The sequence below is a fragment of the Girardinichthys multiradiatus genome, chromosome 1 (assembly GCF_021462225.1).
Source record: "Girardinichthys multiradiatus isolate DD_20200921_A chromosome 1, DD_fGirMul_XY1, whole genome shotgun sequence".
Classification (NCBI taxonomy): Eukaryota; Metazoa; Chordata; class Actinopteri; order Cyprinodontiformes; family Goodeidae; genus Girardinichthys; species Girardinichthys multiradiatus.
The window spans coordinates 39,546,281-39,569,695 of record NC_061794.1 but is presented as its reverse complement, the minus strand read 5'-3'; the positions used below and the strand labels follow the sequence as shown (position 1 = coordinate 39,569,695).

The following is a 23,415-nucleotide window of genomic DNA, read 5'->3' as shown; positions in this document are numbered from 1 at the left end:
ATTTAATGTTGCTCTATTTTGTGCAAGTTAAACCTTGCGCTCCTGCTTGTCACTGTCGAGTTTTTAAACCTTTTAGTGCTAGTCAGTTTTCTGCTGCTTTTTAGCAGCTCAATGTTCAATTTGACTTGGATACAGAGCAATTATGTTCCTGATTGGACGTGAACTGCAGTTATTCTGGATACTGTGGCCGCTATGAAAATCATGCAGCCTAAGGCCAAAGCTGAGCCATGGTTTAATGATAAAACTTGTGCTGTCAGAGCTGAACGGAGATGGAAAAAGGATAAATTGCAGGTTTCATTCCAGATCCTCAAAAACTGCAGGCATCATTATCAGAACACAGTTGAAGACACGGAAAGGGAAGATCTGTCCAACATTATTGTGTCCCATCAAAATAACTCGTTGTTTAAATTGACACTGTTCTTAATGCCCCACAACCTGCCAGGAAGCATCTTCTGAAACATGTGATGATTTTATGCACTTTTTCATGGATAAGGTTGTTGTGGCAAGAGCCCTCATTTCTCCTCGTTTGTGACCCTTCCTGTTTGATCCCCTGTCCAGCTGTGTTTGATCAATTCGAACCAGTGAATCTGACCTTTGTAAAGGATATTGTTGAACATATAAAACCATCGGGTTTTCCTTGTGATCCTGCTTCCCCCCCCAGTTCTTTAAGGTTTTTCCCAGCATAGGACAGGTCATTCTTGCAATCGTAAACAGCAGCTTGATGTCAGTGGTTGTCCCTATAAGTTTTAAGCATGCTATGGTACAGCCTCTACTGAAGAAGCATGGCCTTGATCAAACTTTTAGCTTATTTTAGGCCTATGTCTAAGTTGCATTTTATCTCAAACGTTTTAGAGAAAATTGTTCCTTCTCAGGTTGTGCCCTTTTTAGATGAACACAACATTGTGGAGGTTTTTCAGTCAGGCTATAAAACTAAGTTCACAACTAACTCTTGTTCTGTCAAAAGCACTGATACATGATTGTAAACTTCATGGAATATTATTGCAGATGCTGGCTATGGCAGTCCATGTATAGGATGTAAAGCAAAGGAGACCCACCCATCTGTTTTCTATTGGCAAGTTTTCAGATTAAAGCAAATTTTGATTATTTAGAAATCAAGGTGTTGAAGTCTGGAGAGGCAAAGAAGCCAAGCTGCTATAGGTCCAGTGTGAAGCTCTCAGTGATGTGGGGAGCCATGCCATCTGCTGGTGTTTGTACACTGGATTTTATTAAGTCCAAGGTCCCTGCAGCCATCCACCAGGAACATCTAGAGCAACACATGCTTACACGCTTTATGGAGATGCAGATTTCAATTTATGGTAAGACCTGAAACCGGCTCACTTCCAAAAGTGCGGACACCTCTAATCAGTAATGGCAACACTACTTCACTGGCAACCCTAAACACAAAAGAGAAACTTGAGTATTCTCTAGGTCTTACTTTAAAATTGTCAAAATTCTGAATTCTCACTGAAGGATTTACAGCCATTAACATTTTACTTCTCTTTCCCATAGAACGTACTCCCGGAGCAGTGCTGTGTTCTTTGTGCCTCTGCGCTGTTCTCCCAAACCAAGTCGGTTGTGGTAGATGGCCGCTCACATCGAGCCTGGTTCTGCTGGAGGTTTCTTCCTGGTAAAAGTTCTCCTTTCCAATGTCACTATATGCATACTCTATTAAAGTTGGGTTCTTTTATGTCAGGGTGTCAAGTTATTTCAAATGGTCAACTTTGTTCCACCCTTTAATCAATATGCTTCAGTGAAAAATCGAGACTAAAGTGAGGATTTAGAAGAAAAAAAATAACCCACAATTAACAAAACCTCAACTTTATTACAAAAGCCTACAACAGCTCACATCACACACTAAAAAGTTTTTCCCCTCAAGACACTGAGTGTGCCAAAAAACCAAATGCTAAGAACATGAAAAATATAAAATTCACACTAAACAGCAAGAACAGCTAAAAGCCTCAACTGGACCATGGGAGAGAACTTGGTGCCCTGAATTTTGGGCCAATGTTACTGAGCCTGGAGGCTGATCTGTAGGAAGGGAAGAAAAATAATAAATAAAAGACTCAATATGAGAAGATATACAGAAAGTCCTGAGGTGAAGGCCATCACTTACGGTTGGTTCAATTGTGAGCTTACACCCCACACAAAGGGCGTTTGACATTCCTCCACCTCTGCAAAACAAAATACAAAATTACCTTCACCTAGTAATGTGATCCATTAAAACAATTTGCACATAATCTAACCTTTGTCCCAGTCCTCGGTCGTATTTGGGTTGACCCATGTGTTGATTGGCACTTGCCAGGCACGGGGTTCCTGGGTGCTTCCATCTGTTTGAAAAAACAAAAACAAGCTCAAACAATTGGCACCCCAGCTCTGGTTCAAGGACAGAAAATTAAGTGACCTCACCATCTGTTGAGGTTCTGTCCTCACATGTTTTAATGTGGTGTGGGAGCTCATTCTTTAGTACCAGGTGGCGAGCATTGAAAGGACAAGTTTCAAGTTGACGAGCCAGTTTCTCATGATTCTTTGGTGAGAGATGAGATCAGATGCAGCAGGACAGAGACCATTCACTGAACTTAAATCCAAGTAACAATTCAAATTTATTCAGGCAAGTCTACAATTTACTTATTTGATTTCCAGCAGAAACGTTTTGAACCCACAAAACATGACCACAGTATTTGATGTTTTAACCCACCTTCCTGCATTTAATTAAATGGTATGGGAATCGGGATGATCGGATCTTATGGCTTTTATCAAAAGGACACTGCAGTAGTTTTTCAGGGTCCCAGTTTGCCCTGTTATCTAAACAAATGAAATGTACAATCAATAAAGATGAAAAACTGACAGATGCTGCAGATTACAAATGGCTATAAATGTTTGTTTTTACCAAATGTCTTCACTTCTACCTCCTCTTCAAAGGCTCTTTGAGCAGCCATCTGGAGTGCAGTTTTATCAATTGCTCAACCTGGGAGAAAATGAAAATTAGCATTAAAGTTAAAGAGCCTGTGTAGATATTATATGCAAAGCCATAGCAGCCTTAATAAAGCTGTAGAGGGAATCTAGTAGCAAATTTGATTAAAGTAAACTATAATGAAAAAAAAAATAAATAAATAAAAAAGTTCCCTTCATGTGATAAGGTTCTGGCGCTTTCGAGATAAGTCATGTTAACTGATAAATTGGCATCCAGCATGTGTTGAGGCCACAAACAGCACCTTCTTTAAACACAAGAGTTTTATTAACCCGACTTCAATAAAAAAAAAGTTTCAAGAAGCCCACACAAGGCCTCCAGTACCAAAAGAACCGTTTCATTTAATTCACTCTAGCTTAAACCACAACTTCGTCTCTAACGCACAAACTTTCAGCGACACTCCTGACAAAAACCAGGAAACGTTGGCCGACAGCCAAACTAGCTAACGCCAACGATGCTACCTGGTTCTTTATTCCCATTTTACGATTAAACGGAGTTAAATCAAGTGTAAAACCAGAACTTAATATTTGTATCTTGTTGATATCAAGTTATCTTGCCTCAGCCTCAGACTTTGACCAGGCGGGATCTCTTCCTTTCTCTCAGGCGAAGCGACGATTTTGAGTTAAAAGCGGCGGCAACCTCCGGCTTTATAGTCGCTGTTTAGTCACGTGATCACCAGCATGGCGCATGCAACTACCTGACTACAGGACATTTGGCCTTTAAGTTCAAATTCACGCATTCAGCATGTCCCTGTATTGTCTTAAAACATAAAAAGCAAACAAATTAATATGTATGTAATTGATTCATCGAAAAAAAAAAAAAAAAATTATAAGAAGTGTTAGTAGTTTTTTTTCTGTACCTTTCATTAAACTTCTGGTGAGCGGCAGCCATGTTGGATTTTAAGAACGTGGTTGCGCAGGGAAATCCAGTTTGCCAGGCCAGAATTCATAATTCCGGAGGTGTTCCAGTTTATTTGTTTATATAATTATGTGCTATACTGTTGGCTCTAGATTGGGTGGAGGATAGTAGAATAAAGAAACCAATAATTTGTAGTGATTCATTGTCAGCATTGTTAAGTATTGAAAAATGAAGTACAAATAATCATCAGATCATTCTGTATGAAATTCTTTTTGTTCATAGATTGTGTGAACAAAAAAAATATATAGTAATAATGTGGACTCCTGCTCATGTAGGTATTTTGGGTAATGAAAGAGCAGGGAGGTTGGCTAAGAAAACTGTTAAAAAAGTAGTTGATCTACAGATACCGTTATCTAAATCTGAAGGCAAAAATATACTTTGGAAAGAAAGTAGGAAATTATGGAAAATGAGGTGGGTTAATGAGATGAAGGGGAAATATTTATATAGAATACAAAATACAGTTGAGGTTACAAGAAATCGAGGAATAAATAGGAGGGAAGAGATGGTTATAAATAGAATAAGATCTGAACATTTTCTCCTAAATGGCACTGTTTTTAAGATGGAGATTCATCTTGCCGGTTTAAGTAACTGGTGTTATACCACAGAAATGGTAGAACATGTTTTTATTAAATGCAGTCGGTATTAGAATCAAAGAAGAATATTAAGGGTGGAACTGAGCAGTATTGGGGAACTGAAACTTGAAAATGTGGTTGCTCAGTTAAGGAATGAAGTAGGAAAGGAAGGATTTTTCGTTTTTTTTTTTTTTTAAGAAATACTGGATTCATTAAGAAAATCTAAGAAAAGAAAAGTAGGTTCAAATAAAATCCAAGAGATGACAGTAGTGCAACATTTTTAGATGCAAGCTGTCGTTTAAAACTAAAGAAGTTCATTTGTTTTGACATATGACCTGGAACACGAATTCTGACTTTCCATTTGAATTTGACACATTTTCTTAGGCAACAACAGTGCAATCATATAAACAATCCAAAAAGGCTACAGGGAGCCTAAACATACCTGATGAAAAGAATTAGAGAGGCCTATATCCACCCACAGTTCCATAATGATAAGAAGAATATTGAAGGTTTAACGAAAAAATAAAAATTTTTTACAAACGTGAAAGAAATTTAATTACAAAGTCAACCAAATTATATATATAAAAAAAAAATTGACAAGAAGGTAGACTATTACCACTACTGACAAGAGACCCAGAGCCAACGAGACAAAAAACGGCACATCTTGACCACAGTGAATCATCGAAGAAAAGACATTTAAATTACAGCAAACGTTTTTTTATTTTAAATAGATATAAATATGAGCTAACAAAAATAAACAGTTAGTGTTGAAATGGCCCTGTTCCTCTGAAAACGTCAAACAAAGAGCCTTTAGCTTTTAGTGTATTTACGGTAAAGGATCAGCGCTCAGCCTTTCCCGTTTACCGGCGTCATTACGGTAACGGTTCTGCCTGTCAAACATGGCGCTTTCCTGTTCAAGGCTACGCAGCCGGTTGTCTTTGATCCGACTGAGTGGTCTGAACACAAACAGGATAACAAATGGCTTTTATCTTCAAGAATTATCCTGCCAGTCCAGGTCTGTCTCTAAAATGTAAACCTTCCCTTTTGTCACCTCGTTTTAGACGCATTTAGTCCATTACGGTTTACCAAGCTAGCTAAACACCTGCTAAATAATCAAGCGTTAAGAACATTTAAATCTCGATTAGGATAACTGCTTAACTGCTGATGATATAAATTAATTATCAGGGATGTTTTTGCACCTCTAAAGTGTCGCTGCTACATGTTCCGCATCATATTATGCATCACTCATGTGCTTTTAACTCTTCCCAGTGGTAAGGTAGGACATTACGTATTTAATATCAGATTTTATGTTTTTTACGCCACAGGTTGCCTTTGTGCAGACATTACACTTCTTCGAAAGTTAGACGAAGTATTGGACGATATGTTTCCTCCAGACTCCAGTGGGCAAATGCCAAATATGAAGGCTTCCTGAAAAGGCGATTTCCTCGATTTTTCCTGCTTTACCACACCTTTATGGAGGGTAAGATCAAAGTGTAGTTGCATCAGACATCTTTGCTGCACTAGTGATGGGTTTATTCTGTGTTTACTGCAGGTCAGTGTTTAGATGTTGTCCTGATGGTTCCTAGCCTTGTGTATCTGTTTTTCATACAAACCAAAATACTGTGGCACATAGTATACTGGTCCAGCTTTCTTAACAAAAAACATAGGTAAAAGGTAAATGTATTGCAAGAAAAAATGCAACCCAGTGCCACCAGTTTCATTTACAAATCACCTAATTAGTGAATAGAGTCCACAGGAGTTTATCTGCTGGATGAATACTTATTGTTCATTTAAACAAACAGTATCATGAAGACAGGAACACATCAGACAGGTCGGTGATAATAGGCCAGAGTTAATAGGAAGATGGATGATGCTAAATAGAGACCAATCCAGGAAGGAAATATGTTAGAGTTTGCAAAAGACTTGATGCTGGTGCAGAGGTTGACCTACCAGCAGGATGATAACCCAAAACATACAACCAGAGCTACAATGGAATGGCTTAGATCAGTGGTTCTGAATCCTGCTCCTTTGGACCCACTGCCCTGCATGTTGTAGGCATTTCCCAGCTGCCACACACCTGCCTAAATTAAATGGCACTATGATGTTATTGCTGATGAGGGAATACAGTCATTTAGATCAGGTATGTTGGAGCAGAGACACATTTACAGTATGAGGGAGAATGGGGCCCAGGACTGAGAACTGCTGGTTTAGATCAAAGCATATTTATGTATGAAAATGACCCAGTCAAAGTCCAGACTTAATTCCATTGGGGAATTTGTGAAATTTTTCCCAATTTTCACGTGAAAACGATTTGGTACGTCATTTTACGGCTAGTGGCTGAAACCACCAGCACAAGATTGAGTGAGTATAGAAAATAGATGGCTTCATACCTCAGTACAACTATCCTTGGTGATTCCACCTTTAATACATTTGGGCTAGAAATAATGTAGTGCAGGATTGGGTATTTTTATTATCTAGTTACATGGGAAATATAACTCCAAAACAAAAGTAAACCCACAATTGTTTCTCAGCCAAAATCTATATGTATGTTGACGTTAATGAAGATTAACTCACCTTCAGAGTAACCAGAGTGTATTTTATTACAAATAATACCCAATGTAGCATTTGTGTTGATCTCATTGTACCCCTGTATTTATGACTATGTCACTGACTTGATCAAGGGTTCAAGATGTTGTTCCAAGATGCCAGAGATGTGAGGAGGATAAAAACCAAAATGCTGGTTGATAGAGTAAAGTTCCAGGATTTAAACTACAGGGAGATGGAAAAACTCAGACAGGTGAGTGTCTCTTTTGAAAGAGCCTCAACAGATTTTAAAAGGCATACATATCTGACAGAAGATAGAAGTGAAAGCTTTTCAGCTTAATTGATGGGGAACTTATGGGGGTCCTAAAATACAAGTGAGATTTTTGCTCGAATGATCTGTTTTGGAATGTTTTTATGTGGTAACAGGATTTATTTCCTCCAAAAAAATAGATTGAAATTGTGATGTCGGTCGTGCCTGGTATTATTATAAAAAAGTATTATAAAATTCAGATTCTGAAATATGTATTAATTCTAGAGGGCAATTCACTTGCAGTTTGACCCGTTCGTTAGAAACACTAAGTACTGTATGATGGCTAGAAATAGATTCAGATAGCAATCCAACAACATGGACATGCAACATGCCAGTGACACAAAGTGCAGGTCAGATTAGTCCAGTGCCGAGTTTCACAATGAAACAAGCGATTTATTACTGGAAATACATGACCTGCCAAGCTCAAAGAGGAACCCCCAGTCACATCTCATCGGTCCTCCTCATGGAAGAATCCCACCAGCTTCTTGCAGATCTTTTTAATCTAGGACAATGCACTTGAACAACAACCAGATTACGAACAACTGTAGAGGGAACAACACTGACCAGTTTCTTACAGCACTTGAGCTAATATGTGTATTTCTGTTTGAGTTATGAAGGCGGACATGCTTTGTTGCCAGACTTAAAATGCTAAAACTACTGCTTCCATTAACAAGATGGATGGAAAAGTAATTATGGAAAAAAGAAACAGATGAATAATTAATTTTTTATATAAACAGAATAACAGAAAAATAGAGTTGGATGTCCTATCAAGACCAGGCATGGGCTGGTATGAGATTCTCATGATTTGAAAACCTTAAGTGAAAATATCCTGGTTTTAGAGTGTCTGTATTTTTCTGTCCAGCTGATGATGGAGTAACACAAGTATAACACACTGATATTAGCCAGTCAATTAGTCAGCTGTTCATATAGCCAGCTGCTTAACAAACAAGCCACTCATAGCTTGCCAGTTAAAGTTTTATATTTCTTCCCCTCATAATGGGTGGTGGTCTTTCAGTTTCCCAGCCATGAATGTCCATGTTTTCCACGTGGACGTTTGGAATGACATTAGGAATGGTATGACAAGAAAATCGTAGCAGTTTTAAGATCGTCACTGTTTTAAAACCCTGGAGTACCTCCCTAAATTTATTCGGCCTAACCAAGACTAATGTCACCATGACATATTTTAGTGTTGCAGGATCTTTTAAATAGATGTGTTAAAAGTGAATCACCAGAGGAAGAACTCAATTTGCTTACAAATGATTTATATCAGTGCCGGTTTCATTACATACTAACGTAATCTATGCTTCACAGTTTCGCAAAGACTTAATTAAGGCCATCCCACTTGTGATTATATGCATTCCTCCCTTTGCAAACTACATCGTTTTTGTCCTGATGTAAGTTTCTTTCATTTCTTCTTTTTTGCATTTAGTTGACCAACTTTTGTGAAATTATATTCAACAATAAAATTTAAAATGATGAATGTTTATGCATAATTATACCTCTGTAGTTGCGAACGCCTATTTCAAGGTCTTTCTTCTCTGTGTGACTGTCCCGTTCACATTCAGGTACTTTTTCCCTCGTCAGCTCCTGATTCCTCATTTCTGGACCCATCGGCAGCAGTTGGAGTTTCGCAGATTGTACCATTCCCACAGGGCTCAGCAACACCAACCAGTGCTCAAAGAGCTCGAGTATACGAGCCACCAGGTCAAAAATGGCCACCTGCAAAGTCTTCTGAAGAACCTTTGCGCTAAGGTAAGAAAATGTCAGAAATCCAAGAAATGCTTGACTGCAACTCTTTTTGAAATGCATTTAAGCCCAAAACATATGATGTTGGCCACATTTATTGTTAAAAATGTGAAAAAAAGTCTTAAAAATAATTAACATTTTAATGATGTAGCATAACCTCACACTTAACATTTAAGGCAAAAAATCTACTAATTTGAGTACATTTATTCAATGGATATATATCTCAATTTGGTTTTAAGAAAATTACAGGGCAGGACTTAGATTTCTGTAACATTTTACAGGTTATACTGAGGGAGGGATCTTTGACCATTCTTTATTGCCCAAACTGCCTAGGTCCTCCTGAGTCCCCTCTAGGATCTCTTCTCTTCGGCTCATCCTACAGGTTTTTTGAAGCATTGTGGTGTGGGGACTTGGGTGGCCCTGGAAGTAGGTTGAGTTTGTGTTCAGTGAACTGTTTCTGTGTTGATTTAGCCATAAATGTTTGGATCATTATCCTGCTGAAATCTCATGTGACCAAAGCACACATTTCCAGTTAAAATCTCAGTAGAGTTTAGCAAACTTTACACGCTTGCATTGGCAATGGTAGGATAGAAAAATACTTTTTTTTCTGGGATTGCTCACAAACAACAAGTTGGCATGTACACTATATTGACAAAAGTATTTGTCGGTCTACTTTTACATGTAAGTGAACTTTGATGACATCGTATTCTTAATCTATAAGGCCCAATTTGTCCACCGTTAGCAGCAATAGCAACTTTAACTATTCTGTAAACATCTTCGTCAAGGTTTAGGAGTGTGTTTATAGTGAGATGAGGAAACGAAAATTGCAGCCTCCGCTCTGATTCATCCCAAAGGTGTTCAAGAAGGTTGAGGTCAGAACTCTGTGGAGGCCAGTCAAGTTTCTCCACGCCAAACTTTGTACACCTGCAGCCATGGAAGTGATTGTAACACCAGAATTAATTAATTTGGGGCTGGGACCCAATACCTTTGCCAGTATAGTGTAGATGATGTATAAGAGTTGATATGGAGACTTGGCAACCTGCAGTTCTCCGACAGTGAGCGCTGGGGATTTGTTTCCCTACCTTATCATCCTAGAGATGGAGATAAATATGGGTCCTCCTCCAGCGTAATGACCAGTGGCTGAAAGAAATTGGCCCCGTCATGTTATTTTATACTCAAGGGGTCATTGATTACTAATTAGAAAACCGTATAGACTTTAACTGACTTAAAAAATTAGGCTATGTATTGTAGAAATTGATTCAGTTATATTTATTTTAAAAGTATCGCGAGGGAAATTAATAATCATGCCCCCTGTGGGTTTTTTAAAAACAATTATTTCTTAACATGGGATTTTTCCCCCCACTGAATAAATGTACTCAATTAATAAATGCAGCTGGTGCTGTGAAACATATTTTAGTTTGAATATGCTGTATATTTGATGTTTCCAGGAAAATAGTTAACATTTAAAGCAAGAATTTCAGCAAGATTTGTTTAGGATGTAGCTTTTTGTTGCTTTTTCATTAAAACGCTTTAAACTGATCCACAGCCTTGTTTAAACAGGTCAATAACTGCATAAGTCCCATTTTGCTTTAAAAATAGTTTGGACTTGTTAAATTGAAAATGATTTCTGGCAGGGTCTGCTTTGTGTGCTGTAGGTTGCAGCTTTGGCTGCCAGTGCCTTTATTCAGCTTGAACAGGACTGATTTCTGTATGTATTCAGGTGCAAAGTGGAGGAAACCCTAAAGTGTCTGAAATCCTCGCAGTCAGAAGCCTGTTCTCTGGAGCCCCGCTGGCTATAAATACATTGAATAATAATCATATGGTCAGTACAGCCCATTTTTCACATATACTTTCACTCTGCTTAAAGTGTTTGAGCTCATCTATGTTTATGGGTAATCAGAGATACATCAGTCCCCTCCTCTTCCTGACCCCTCGTCTCCCCGGTTTCCTGATTGGTCGACGGCTGAACAGCCACGCCCTGGAGCTGTTCCAGCTGGATCGAGCCCTCAGCCGACTGGGCCCTCACCAGCTAAGTGAATCTGAACTAAAACAGGTTTGTCACTATGTGTGTTTTATTTTTCCGAGGTAAAACTGTCTCACAGGATGACGTAAGACTTTCCCCCTGCAGGCTTGTTATGTAAGGGGGATCAATGCTGACAGTCTTGGTACCAACCAGTCTCGTGAGTGGTTGTCCCAGTGGCTTCAGGTGTCCTCTGCATTGAAAGGTACATGTACTTACAGTCATATTCAAAAAATTACAATATGTGTTATAATCAGGATTGTTGGCCAGATTAAGATTATTTAAAAAAAAAGAACCTTTCAGCATACCTACTTTTCAAAAAGCCCATATTTCTTTATTAAAATGTGTTTTTTATTGGTCTGATGTAATATTCTTTAGTTTCTAAAAGCCACTGAGTGTGAGTAGGCGGGGCCGCACTCCTCCAGTTTAATGTGGCAAGAGAGCCAAAGCACATTGCACAACGATTTACATTAGTAATATGTTATCCTCTTCATCCACTGTGTCAACAAGGACAAGAAAAGATTAAGGGGCTCAGTGTCCTTAGAGACTGAAAAACCTTCTTCCAGAATTTTACTAAGCATCTTTTTTAGCAAAGCATCAATAGGACATATAGCTTAGAGAAGCCTGATAGCGACCAAATTTGTCACAGCATGGATTCAAACCTAGTTAGAAGCTGGCTAACTGGAGTCAAGGAATTGGGCTCTGTGGAAAAGGGATTAAAGAAGTTTCTCTGAGAGAACCGTCATTGCTCCACATTATTTAATTAGAAATAGTGGAGATTAGACCTTTGTCTGATGGTTGCAAGCTGGGAAACTCATCAACATCAGGTTGGTTGCTGGGGCATTTGGAAAGTTGAAGAGATGGATTTGGAGACGTTCTAACTTACAAGTGTCTGAAAAGTACATTTTATTTTGTGTTTTCCTGAACAGTTTTGTAACTAAATTTGATGTATTTAAAGCAGATATCAAAACTCATCTGTAGATGTAAACCAGCCACATTTATCCTACCTCAGACTTAAATAAATGAAATAGTGTAGCTATTAAAACATTAACGTGGTGATTCAGTAGCACCAATAACTGTTGTTCAATGACCACCAATTATTATCACATTTCAGATGATTAAATAAATGTCTCATTTTATACTGGATGGTATATTTGTACATTATTGTAAGTGGATCATATCTGGTTAAAATGGGCTGACCAATGAAAAATAATGTGCCAACATGAACACCTTCCTGGGAGTGTTGGTAGCTTGCTGTAGGTGTGACGCTCTTAACAGAAGCTAAGAAAAAATGCAATGAAAGACAACAAGGTCTTTCCTAGACTACTTAAGACCTTAATGAATACAGCCCCCTACACAGGCCCTGCAAATTTCCTGTGCATGTTTCTCCATAGCTTTTATTTTAAATTTAAGGCAAGTGTTTCTCTTCCCTAACATTATACATCTGTATCTTTCTCTGTTTTTACATTTTGCAGAGTCAGAAGTGTCACTTCTTTTGCACTGCATCGTACTCCTGTCTGCAAACTACCCCGGCGCTTCAAGCCACCACTGACAGGAAGCCTGCTTCTGTGACTATGGTCACTGTTGTATTGCATTTCACAACCTCCTAAGAGTTGTCAACATCTCCATAATGCAAACGAAAAAGGAGAAATACAGATAATTTATTTGCAACATTAGGTTCAAAAGAAAAACTAACACAGGAACAAACAGAGCCTATAAAGATATCATGTCAAATGGGCTTTATCAGAGAGAACAGCTGTGTTTGTTCGCAGTTTTGATCGTTAGCAGGAAGTTTAATTACCTTTGATGCACTTCACTACTGTGCCTTGCAAAAGTATTTGCACCCATTTAATTTTTCCACATTTATTCGCTTTAGAGCCTCGAACCTCAGTGTACTTTATTTGGATTTTTATGTTATAGACCAACACTAAATCGAGCCCAAATGTGGAGGGAAAGAGATACTTGTTTGTCTCTGACAATTCTTTGCTAAATTTCTGAAGCTCGGTCTGAACGAATGGGAATTATCTGTGAATATGACTTTTTCCAGACTTGTAACATATTCTTAGGTCTGGACTTTGACTAGGGCATTGTGACATGAAAATGCTTTGATCTAAACCATTCCATTGTTGCTCTGTGGGGTCGTTGTCCTGCTAGAACATGAACTTTGCTTCAGTCTGAAGTGTCTAACGGGTTTTCATCCAAAAATGTCCTGTATTTAGCTCCATCCGTCTCTGACCAGCTTTTCTGTCCCAGATTACAAGCATCTCCACAACATGCTGCTGCCACCACATTTCATCCTGTGGATGGCGTGTTCACATAACATGTTGCATGAAGACCAAAATGTTTAATTTTGTTCACATATTACCTGGGCAGCTTTTTCACCTACAATCTTTAAAGAGGATTCTATTTGCGACTCCTCTATAAAGTGCTCAGCCAATAATTGTCCCGCCAATAGTTTCTCTGGTTATGGATCTCTGCAGCTCATCCAAAGTTCCCAGCCATATCTTGTTTGGTTTACAATAATACTCTTTTCATTCTTGGATGATGGATTGAATGACACCCTGTAAAACATTATGTAAGATATTGTTTTATAAGCCAACCCTACTTTAAGCTTCTCCCTGACCTGTCTACCCTGTTCCTCATGTGTTTATTATGTGGTTTGTTCTCTAACATTCTCTACAGAACAGCTGTATTATACATAGATCACTAAATATGAAGGCTGTTGGTTGCACTAGGTTTTATTTAGGGGATAAGAGTAAAAAGGGCAGAAAGTATGTATGCCGCACTTTTCAGATTTTCATTTGTATCCTTTTACTTCCATTTCACAATTATGCACTGCTTAGTGTTGGTCTATCATATATAATCTAAGTAAAAAATAATAAACTTTGTGGTTGTAGTGGTCAAAAGGTTCAGGGGGTATGAACACTTTTTCTTGGCACCGTATAAAAACGACCAATGTTGGGGTAAAACGATCCTGCTATCCTTCGTGTTTCTCAGGTCGTTACTGCTTTAAGATATACATAGCTTCTGCTTTTGTCTGGGTGTGCACACTGTTGCACACCTTCAAATACAAGTTTGGGAAACAAAGCTGATTCTACTTGATCAAAAAAATAAAAGTTGTGGAACATTTCAGATGTATTTCAGTAGTAATAAATGCAAGGACAGCTTTTATGAGCATTCAGAATGTATGGATATGTTGTCATCAAACGTGCTGTATTTTCTGATGCTGTTACCTCACTTTGTGCTTTGTTTTCACTTTATTTTCCAGTTTGGGTACTGCTGGTCATGACAAAGCTGTTCAAGAGGAACAACTGTTTTCTTGTTTGAAAAAAAGCAGCAATAAATTACATAAAAATTACTTTTCTTGAGAAAATACAGCGATTGGGGGTCGGGGAGTCCAGCAGTAGAGACACTGAAGTAAGAAGTCTAACTTCAGATAAATATTTGAAAAAGTATTGGGCTGCATCACACACATACATGCCTATAGTTGTAATTACACGTTACTGTTTACTTTTATTACCCATCATTTTCTTCATGTGGAGACTTTAGCTGACAGACATATCCTGATTAAGGTTTCTATTTTAGCACAAAGTGTCATACAAGCTTTGCAGTGTGAGTGAAACTAAACAGAACAACACACCTGTTGCAACAGTACCTGGAGTAGTAAAATCACACAGCATCTGAAACACGAGTTTCTAAGGTTATGTTCGATTTGAGTCTCTTTTCTAATAGTAAATCATTTGCTCAACAAGTTTTGAATGTTGTGTTTTGGTGCCAATATTGCATATAATGCTAGGGAACGCTTTTTGCAATAAATATATTCATGCTGCTTGGTTTTCTTTACTGTTTGTCTTTAATGATAACCCCTGTGATTTAAGGAAACTTTATTACAAATGGAACCAGAACATAAAAACGTAACCCCAAAATAGATTCAGAATAGTCAACAGCATTGTCTTTAGTCTTCCTCTAAACCCTAAAACATTCATCAGCTTTACTCTAAATGTTAATGTTTCTTATGCATTTACCCCACAACTTCATAAGGAAAAAATATCTGTGACTGCTATAGAAACGTTGATGTGAACATATTAACCATTTTGAAACTAAGCTTAGCTAAGTAGGACCTGACCACCAATCAGTTATTTGTAAATGAATCACATGACTTCATAGCCGCTGCGGATGCTTCTCATCAACAAGCAGGCAAACACGATGCCCAAAATCTGAAAGAAATAAAATGAAGAATGACTATTTTCTGCTTCTCAACTGTTTGTCTTTTGCTTTTAAAAGACGTTCATTTGAAATCCTGTCATGCTTTTCAAAAATGAATTTCTGGAAATCAAACTGATAAATTTTCCGTACCTGCAGGAACGCAATAACGAGAGCTGCAACTATCACCCACTGAATGTTTTTCTTCAGGAAGGCCTCCAAGACATCATGGCAACCCTGAAAAAAAGAAACATTACGAGTGAGCAGACATTTACTTGCTGGCATTTGATCAGTGAGTGGCTGCCTTTCAGGCCTGCACAGACATCTTTGGCCTTCCACCAAACTGTAAACGTTCCTGACATTTAGTTTCTCTACAGTGGACGGCTTTCCAACTCAGTCATTAATAGAGAACACTTTAAGCAGCATATTTATTCTCTTGCATATTTGGGGAAAGATTTAGGAAAAAACTTCAGCAGGTTTCACCATGATTCTGACTTGTAAGAATCCCTCTACATGTTAATCCACAGCCTCTCCCTTTAACTGTATAATGAACTACGCATCATGAGCTGCCTTCCCTCATACTTAGAGGATGATTACAGAGATAGTTATCGCATGTACCATAAATAGCTTCTTGTTTGTGTTGTAGTGACAACTTTAGGTCATGGACACACTGGTCAGTTTTTCTCATGCTTTAAACATGAATGTATGCATGTAAAGTAAATGAACTGAACTTATATAGTGCTTTTCCAGTCATACAGACCACTCAAAGCACTTTACACTAGAGTCACATTCACCCAATTGCACTCTCTAACGCTCATACATTCATACGCCGATACGCAGATCGGGAGGCACTTGAGGTTAAGTGCCTTGCCCAGGGGTACATCAACATATGGCAGGAGAAAGCTGGAATCGAATCCACAACCTTCTGATTGCAAGACGACTACGCTTCCTACTGAGCCACAGTCGTAAAGGCGAGGTTTGCTTTGAATGTGAGAGTGAAGAAAACGCATTAGTTAGAAAGTCAAATTCACATAGATCACCACAAATTACTGCATAATTGGAAAATGATACGTGGTCTTTAATCTGTTTCACAAATAAAAATCTGTATTCAGCCCCCTTTACTCGAATCCCTTAAATACAGTGAAACCAAATATCTTCTGAATTCACATTCTTAGTCCACATGTTTGTGAAGGTCCTACAAGCAAAACACAACTAAACCTGCATATCACTCTGAACACACAATTCCCACCATGATACATGGTGGTGGCAGCATCATTCTGTGGGGATGCTTCTCTACATCCGTTAAAGGGAAGCTGGTCAGAGTTGAGGGGAAGCGAAATAAAGGGGAATCCCAGAAGAAAACTATTTGGAGGCTGCAAAAGATTTAAGAATAGGGTGGAGGATTGCCTTCTAGCAGGATAGTGACCGTAAACTTACATCCAGAGCTACAATAGAATAGTTTAGATCAACACATACTCATGAGACAAAGTGGCCCAGTCAAAGCCCAGATCTAAATTGACTGGTAAATCTGTGGCAAGATTTGAAAATTGTTGTTCACAGCTGCTTTCCATCCAGTCTGAACTTGAGCTAGTTTGCAAAGAGGAATGGGCAGACATTTCAGTCTCTAGATGTGCACAGCTGATGATGACCTCATAAAATAACTTGCAGCTGTAATTGCAGGAAAAGGTAAGCCTACAATGCATTGACTCAAGGGGGCTGAATACACTTTTGTATATAGAAACAAGTAGAAACTTGCTAGTTTGTGTCACATAAAATCCCACTAAAATACAGTGACGTTTTAACAAAATGTGTAAGTGTTTAAAGCAAACTACTCTATGAGGGACAGACAGCTGTCTACCTGCATCACGACTAAATCTTCAAGTCTATGTTTATTTGTCTCACAGCAACAACTTCATCTAACTGGAGTTATGCTTCTGTCTAATATTTACATTCCATCTATGTGGAATGTAGCCTGTGTTTGTTCTCGGCTAACTAAATCTCTTGAGCTTCCAAGACCTTTTCCAGTCATGATGGCTGGTGGCGTCCTGTTACCTAGTTTTCCTGAAACTGCATCAGCGAAAACCGAATAAATATAAATATTTAACTCAAACATTCAGGTTTACCTGCTGGTGCACTTTTCTGGCATCTGTCATGGTTCCTTTTCCACAGCCTTTAGTGACGTTCACGCAGCATGAGTCAGGCACTGTGTTTCCATCGATGCTAAACTCCTTCCAATCATGAGAGCTGTTCACACCGCAGCACTTCCACTGCAAATGAGCCAATACAAAACCATGATTATCAAAGGGCCAGTTGTAACCTGGGCCAACAGATGCTGCAAATATGAATAATTTCATATCTTAAAGGACGAACAGGATGTAAAACTGCTATGCAAAGGTGTTACTGAACAATGTAAACAGTGACTCAGACAGTCGACGCTGAACTTACGCCCTCCTGCAGTTTGTCCACGCCGTCTCTGAATTCTGTTGTGCTGTTTTGGTAGTTGCTGATCATTTCGTTGAGACTGTCCTGGACGATGACTGAGAGCTATGTGGAAGACGCAGCATGGAGGCAAAAATGAAAACACCCCTTCTGTAGGGAGTTACACAACAGAATAAACAGTGAAGTGTACACTCACCTTGTTTCTGTAAACGTATCCAAGAATTGCTGCAGCAATCTCAGCAAGGATGATCAACGAGAGAAGGACTGCAAACTGTAAAAGAAGAAATAGGCAAAGTAAGAAGAGTTAATATAAACTGTATGGCCCAAAGTGTTGGCTCCCCTATTCAACTAATTGAATTCAGCTGTTCAAAACAATTCTACGAACACAGATATTTAAAATCAAGCAGGCTGCTTCAGATTAACTCAAGAACAATGTGCAGAAAGCTGCATGGAATGGGTTTCCATGGCTGAGCACCTGCATCCTAGCTTAACATCACCACGTGCAATAAAACGTGTCAGAGGCAGTGGTATAAAGCACACAACTACTGCACTCTAGAGCCGTGGATACATGTTCTCTGGAGGAATAAGTCATGCCTCTCTGCTTGGCAATCTAATGTACATGTCTGGGTTTGGAGGTGCTAGGAGAACAGGACCTGCCTGACTGTACTGTGTCAAGTGTAAAAATGGTGCAGAGACAATTACGGTGTGGGGCATGGATGGTTGAGTTGGCCTCTGTCCCTTTATTTCAGTGAAAGAAACTCTTTTTGTTTTCATTTTTGGATGATTTTATGCTCCAACCTTTGTGGGGACAGTTTGGGGCCTTCCCTTGACCCTATTCCTGTTCTGACATGACTGGGCACCATTACACAAACCAAGGTCCATAAGGACATGGATTGGCAGGTTTGGTGTGGAAGAACATTATGTAGTACTGAAAGATGCATTACAAATGTTCTGCAAACAGTTTTCCTGCTTACTATGGGACGAATCCCATGGGAAGTTATGCTTTAAAGGATGCCATGGATCTGTGGATTACCGTGGTGACCATGCAGTAGTTTTCTTTCCAGGCTCCACAGCAGCCGAAGAACGCAATGAAGAAAATCAAAACCCCCACTGCAATGATGAAAATGGGAGCTGCAGAGGCCGAGGCGTCATGAATCAGAAACGTTTTGTGCAGAGATACCTGCACGATGACTCCCACGACAATCAGCGCAAGTCCACAAATCTGCAATGATAAGAGATTGGTTGAGTTTTCATGTCACATAGCCTATGTTTTGTTAAAAAGTTTAAATAGCCGGTAGGTATTTAAATGTAAACAGCAAAATAATATGATTGAGTATGAAACCACACATAGTTCAAACTCAGCTCTGATCCTTAATGCCCTACAGAGAATTCAAGTGATTCCTGATTCCAAAGTGATTATCTCAGGACCATGAAGGTTCACAAAATGTACGGTTTTGGCTCTGGGTCATTTTGCACTCTTGTTTCATACTCAGTTTTTACTATTTCAGACAAACCTATTTCATTCCTGTTAACAACACATTTTGTACCCATGTTATGAACCATCAGTTTAATTATCTTGTTAGTTAAACATTTTGATGAACTATAGAAGTAAAAAGGCATAAAGCTGAAATCCTGTGTGTATTTTAATTGTATTAAAATATAACTTTCATTCAGGTATTTTCAAAGCAGGTGTTTAATGTCCCCCAAGCAGATAGAAGGGGTCAGAAAGAGTGGCATCTTTCAATACCCCACAAAGTTGTGTATAAAAACACCAAAAGTGCAAACCAACGACATGATGAATGGGAACAATGACCAGAAAACATAATTTTCTCAAACTAAATGAGCAAGCCTTGCACCTAAATAATTAAACAGACTGAAGCTGCAACATACATCACTTCCTAAATGTGGAAAATAATCAGATGGTACTTTGTAAGTCTTGTGGGAGGAGTGACGGTAGCAGTCCGGATCTTTTACAAACATTACGTGAGTGATCTATTTGACCACGATCGGATCACACCATGTAGCAGTTGAACAGGGAAGTACATTCATGGCACTGTCAACGTGTTTATTGCAGAATCACGCTAAAGAAAGGCTTCTCTAGAAGGAGACACTTACCAAGATTTAGCAAAACTGTTTTTCTATCTTAGAACATTTTCACAATTAAAACACATTGTAAGACAATCACGTGTGTCCTAAAAACAAACATTACATAATCAATAAAAAAATCAAGGTAAATATTAGTTGTGTGACTCCTTCAATCACCCAAGCTGTGTAAATGGTTTATTACAATTATTGCCCCTATAGGACAATGGTTGGTACACTTTACCAAGCATTGTCACTGATGTGCCATCATAAAGGGACCCATTTAAAACTTCATCAGTGAACTGGAAATATGATGCAAGTTTTAAATGGATCCCTTTATGATGACACATCAATGACAATGTTTGAATGGAAAGTTTGTTAATACACCATATATATAATGTGTGCGTGTGTATAGCTTCCGATGCAGCTTCAAGATGCACTGATGATGGATATCAGGGTTAGAAATTTGTTTGCAGTGTTTGTATCGTTTGTTTCTATGTAGATGGAAAAAATAACCTGATTATCATCAAACAATAACTTGTATTTTTCATTTTTTCTTTGCCAAATGTATTCTTTCTCTCTACGGTTGGGGCCAGCTCAAGTGTGACTGGTCAATACTGTTCAAACACAACTAAAAACATACTGTTGGATGTGCAATATCAGATATTTGTTAATGAAGATTATGCTGATTTAAACAATAATTCTGGTCTGCTTTTTGAACAAGTTTGGCATTTTTCTCAAGAAAAGTTTCATTTTAACCTTGATATTTCATTAGTGAAGCAGTAAGACAATTAAGTGACCATAAAAGTCATAATAGATGCTGCCCAAAATTTCATTTTTACTTCACAATCATAGAAAAGACCACAGGCTTTAGGGATGTATCACTAAAAAAGGTTATGAAAATCTGGCACAAAAACAAACATATTCTCACAGGAAACAGCACTTAGCATTAATAGTAAACAGCCCTCAACTAAACACAGAAACTACAGTGATTCTATATTTAGTTTATACTTCTGTCTACCTCCTTGTAAATATGTATCATGGCGTATGAATGTGAATATGTTTGATATAAACAAAAAAAAAACAAAAAACAATGCGTTACTCTTTCTTCATGCATTTGTTAAATAAATAAATGTATTGTAGTTTTATAAACGTATTTTTTAAAGTATTACAGTGATGCCACATTTAGGAAGTAAAGCCTGAATAAGAGATACTCTGCCTCAACCTGGTTGTACCACACTGCAGCATTTTCCTGCTTATAGCGTTTTAAATCAGTCTTACATACACTCTTTAGCCTGTCAGACAGCCCATTAGTTTTCTGTTGAACATGTTAACCCTCAGCTTGAACTGAAAACCTTTTCTCGTTGACAACACCAGTGTAAATATTTGAGCCAGGGCCAATGGGTGGCTAATGGCTGCCAATGGGTAACAACAAACGAGTGAAGAGAGCAGGTGAATTGAGCCAATAACGTCGTCCAAATGCTGGAGTAGATTCTGAAATAAAAATCATAACTTAGTCTCTAATAGTTAAATTATTTTCCCCTTGTTTTCTGGGTCTCTAAAATCTAAATGTGTAAAGTAGGTTGGAAATTGCTCTGGGACAAAAAACTAACCAGTATTCAACACTAATACCCTTTTATATGAAACAAAGCGCTAAATTGCTTTGAAAAGAACTGATCCTGAAGAGGAAGCTAAATGTAGTACTCACTACAGAGAAACCAAATGACAGAATACTTTATGCATCAGTTATTGAGTAACATACAGGGAGTTTTCTATGACGTGGTAAGAAGGGAAATTCAGACATAGCCGGAGTGTTGTTACGGCTTCTTTGGTGAATAAACATAAAGTGTGTCATTCTATGCTCTTACAACCGCGCGAAACTGCAAATAAAACTCCGAACTTCTATCGAGACAAAAAGGGAAGGCTAACCTTAAAACCTCAGCCACACTGTTAAGTAATTTTCACTTCCTCTTAAAAACACTGTGAAGTTGTTACAGATGGGCTGAGCATGATACACAGTGGAAAGTAAAACATGGTCCGCAGATAAGTAAAAAACAAATACATGTTGATTTAAACGAGTCACATGACTGTTAAACTTCAAAGATTCACATTCCATTATTGCCACTTCTGAAACTCCCCAAAACACACAAACACACACACCAAACTGCAAACAGACGATAAGCAGGATAGGTTTCGCCTGAACCAGGACTTCATTTATGTAAAAGTAAACAAGTGCTGGAGGAAGAAGAGGAAGTAGCTTAAGTGAATAACATGAGTCTTCATCAGGTGATTGCACAGAGGATTGCATGCTGTACTGTAACATAAAAGTGGACGAACAAAGTCGTGTTGTAAAAGTCACACTCCAACTAAAGTCCAGCTCAGAAACTGGCACCCTTTCTTTCCCGTTGACCTGCTGAAGTTCTGCCCAGCAGAACAGTTCTTCACATTAGCTATGGACCCACCTAACAATAAGGTTTTCATTTTCATTTAAATCTTTGACAGTGAAACTGTGGTATTTTTACTGAAGGTTATATGCTGTGATACCTTCTTCACATGTCAGTAAAGTTTTTATGTGAATTCCACATCCAGCCTGCTAACCTTTTAATCATAAAGGATGTTTGGAGAAGAGGAATCTGCTGTAACTCACCCAGAAAATGAAGTTGAAAAAGAAAAGTAGATATTTGACGCATTTCATTCCACCTTCCACAGCCATGGCAGATGATGATCAGGATCCTCGACTAAACAGAAAGGAGAGCAAATTGGAGATAAATAAAATACTGATATAGGAACATTGCATCAGATGTAATGTGAGGAGCAGCAAAGTGGAAGATCTGACTCATTTTAGCAGGAAGCTTTGGTGACCCAAACTCTGACTTGTCAAACGCCTCTTGGTGACTTTTTTTTTTTTTTTTTTTTAGCTAATGCAACATCTTTACGTCTCAAATAAAAGAGGAAACAGTTTCACAACTTCCTTTGATTTAATTCAACCGTCATGTTTAATGTCTGCTTATACTGGGTATGTCAGAAAAGGTAGGGCAATCGGGACCCTCGAGAGTAGAAAAGGACGAAATGTGAAGAAAGTACCACAAAAAAATGAGTAAATTAATTAAAAAGATTTGAAATATACATTTTAGGCTATCTGAAGCCATGTAGATCCGTAACGACCCATTAATAACAATACCAGCTTTGTCATCATCACAAGCCAAATTACATCAACCGATCAAATCATCATCCACCAAATTATTCCATTTATTTCTTTAAGTGAATTGAACTTAATTAAACACGTCGAGTTACGCCCTTTACGTTAAACTTCAATCGGAAAATGTCGCGTTTTTAACTCCGTACTTTGGAACCGTTAAACGGTGACTTTGAAGGAACAAAACCAGCTGAAACGGCCGAAAAAGAGATGGCGTAGGAAAAGTTTGACCACATGTCTGGTGGTATTTTCTTACATACCGCGATGAAAGAAGTGTTTCAAGTCCTTTAAAGAGAGGAAAATGGCAGCGAAGTTGTAGACCAAGTTCTGGAGTTCACACACTCTCCTCCGTCTTCAGCTTTCTTCCTCCAAAAACACGACACCCTCCTCTTCTTACGCTGCCTTCAGGGACCGTGC

General features: G+C 38.4%; 3 protein-coding genes across 5 annotated transcripts; 1 reads left to right on the top strand and 2 right to left on the bottom strand.

Annotated features, from left to right (window-relative positions):
• Positions 1-1,802: 1,802 nt before the first annotated feature.
• Positions 1,803-3,667, bottom strand: zgc:56699 (uncharacterized protein LOC405758 homolog). The gene is made up of 7 exons (XM_047366539.1): positions 3,526-3,667; positions 2,888-2,965; positions 2,696-2,802; positions 2,407-2,524; positions 2,244-2,327; positions 2,114-2,171; positions 1,803-2,028 (listed from the first exon to the last, which is right to left on the bottom strand). Exons 2-7 carry the CDS (start codon positions 2,934-2,936, stop codon positions 1,959-1,961), a joined length of 486 nt encoding a protein of 161 aa, XP_047222495.1. The 5' UTR covers positions 2,937-2,965; positions 3,526-3,667; the 3' UTR covers positions 1,803-1,958.
• A 1,579-nt stretch (positions 3,668-5,246) lies between these two features.
• Positions 5,247-14,907, top strand: letmd1 (LETM1 domain containing 1). Of its 3 annotated transcripts, none has more exons than XM_047366510.1 (9): positions 5,269-5,473; positions 5,784-5,938; positions 7,140-7,255; positions 8,624-8,706; positions 8,878-9,064; positions 10,779-10,880; positions 10,959-11,111; positions 11,187-11,283; positions 12,554-14,907. In XM_047366510.1, the coding sequence occupies exons 1-9, from the start codon at positions 5,358-5,360 to the stop codon at positions 12,628-12,630; spliced, it is 1,086 nt and encodes a 361-aa protein (XP_047222466.1). In that variant the 5' UTR covers positions 5,269-5,357; the 3' UTR covers positions 12,631-14,907. The 3 variants fall into 3 exon arrangements, with proteins under 3 accessions (XP_047222472.1, XP_047222466.1, XP_047222457.1); XM_047366501.1 differs by having other exon boundaries at positions 5,269-5,488; XM_047366516.1 differs by lacking the exon at positions 8,624-8,706 and having other exon boundaries at positions 5,247-5,488; positions 8,897-9,064.
• Position 14,908: 1 nt separating this feature from the next.
• cd63 (CD63 molecule) lies at positions 14,909-23,415 on the bottom strand. The gene is made up of 8 exons (XM_047366529.1): positions 23,259-23,415; positions 22,450-22,540; positions 18,754-18,942; positions 17,917-17,991; positions 17,727-17,825; positions 17,405-17,548; positions 15,435-15,518; positions 14,909-15,295 (listed from the first exon to the last, which is right to left on the bottom strand). The coding sequence occupies exons 2-8, from the start codon at positions 22,513-22,515 to the stop codon at positions 15,230-15,232; spliced, it is 723 nt and encodes a 240-aa protein (XP_047222485.1). The 5' UTR covers positions 22,516-22,540; positions 23,259-23,415; the 3' UTR covers positions 14,909-15,229.

What these genes read in the sequence shown, in the direction of transcription:
- zgc:56699 (XM_047366539.1), bottom strand. Translation starts at nt 2,936, where the DNA reads ATGGCTGCTCAAAGAGCCTTTGAAGAGGAGGTAGAAGTGAAGACATTT. An exon ending in GACCGAGGACTGGGACAAAG is followed by an intron (nt 2,172 to 2,243) that starts GTTAGATTATGT and finishes TTTGTTTTGCAG; the next exon opens with AGGTGGAGGAATGTCAAACG. An exon ending in AGCTCACAATTGAACCAACC is followed by an intron (nt 2,029 to 2,113) that starts GTAAGTGATGGC and finishes CCCTTCCTACAG; the next exon opens with ATCAGCCTCCAGGCTCAGTA.
- letmd1 (XM_047366501.1), top strand. Translation starts at nt 5,358, where the DNA reads ATGGCGCTTTCCTGTTCAAGGCTACGCAGCCGGTTGTCTTTGATCCGA. An exon ending in TTACCACACCTTTATGGAGG is followed by an intron (nt 5,939 to 7,139) that starts GTAAGATCAAAG and finishes GACTTGATCAAG; the next exon opens with GGTTCAAGATGTTGTTCCAA. An exon ending in GTGAATCTGAACTAAAACAG is followed by an intron (nt 11,112 to 11,186) that starts GTTTGTCACTAT and finishes TTCCCCCTGCAG; the next exon opens with GCTTGTTATGTAAGGGGGAT.
- cd63 (XM_047366529.1), bottom strand. Translation starts at nt 22,515, where the DNA reads ATGGCTGTGGAAGGTGGAATGAAATGCGTCAAATATCTACTTTTCTTT. An exon ending in ACTACTGCATGGTCACCACG is followed by an intron (nt 17,992 to 18,753) that starts GTAATCCACAGA and finishes CTTCTTTTACAG; the next exon opens with TTTGCAGTCCTTCTCTCGTT. An exon ending in TGGACAAACTGCAGGAGGGC is followed by an intron (nt 17,549 to 17,726) that starts GTAAGTTCAGCG and finishes GCTCATTTGCAG; the next exon opens with TGGAAGTGCTGCGGTGTGAA.